Raw genomic sequence first — 319 nt, 5'->3', positions numbered from 1 at the left:
TGTCTGCGGGAGCTGGCTTCTCCGTGGCTCTTCCAGACGCGGCTGCCCTTGGCCGGGCCTTTGCCCCCAAATCTGCCCCACACACCCACCCCACACACACCCCCCCCGGCTGACTCCGGGCACCCTCTCTGCTCTGCCAGGCCGGCCGAATGTCCCCCAGCCAATTTGCCCGGGTCTCTGGCCTGGTTGGGAGCCCCCTCCCTTCCGTCAATCCCAAGCTGCTCCAGGGCAGAGTCGGGCAGATGATGTCTCCGGCCAGCGGGTTTCGTGCCTTTTTCGGGGCTCCCCCGGCTCCGCCTCCCTCGCAGCCGCAGCCCCC

The 319-nt window shown here is 69.3% G+C and overlaps 1 protein-coding gene across 1 annotated transcript in view; it reads left to right on the top strand.

The window, feature by feature from the left end:
* Positions 1-319, top strand: part of PATL1 (PAT1 homolog 1, processing body mRNA decay factor) — a 19,664-nt gene that overhangs the window by 7,701 nt on the left and 11,644 nt on the right. The window contains 1 exon segment of the mRNA XM_019472598.1: positions 141-319. This exon segment is cut by the window's right edge and continues 5 nt beyond it. Coding sequence (XP_019328143.1) covers positions 141-319 — 179 coding nt within the window.

The sequence above is a fragment of the Aptenodytes forsteri genome, unplaced genomic scaffold, assembly GCF_000699145.1.
Source record: "Aptenodytes forsteri isolate BGI_AS27 unplaced genomic scaffold, ASM69914v1 Scaffold533, whole genome shotgun sequence".
Taxonomy (NCBI): domain Eukaryota; kingdom Metazoa; phylum Chordata; class Aves; order Sphenisciformes; family Spheniscidae; genus Aptenodytes; species Aptenodytes forsteri.
The sequence above is the reverse complement of the archived record's forward strand: the minus strand, read 5'-3'. Positions and strand labels throughout refer to the sequence as shown.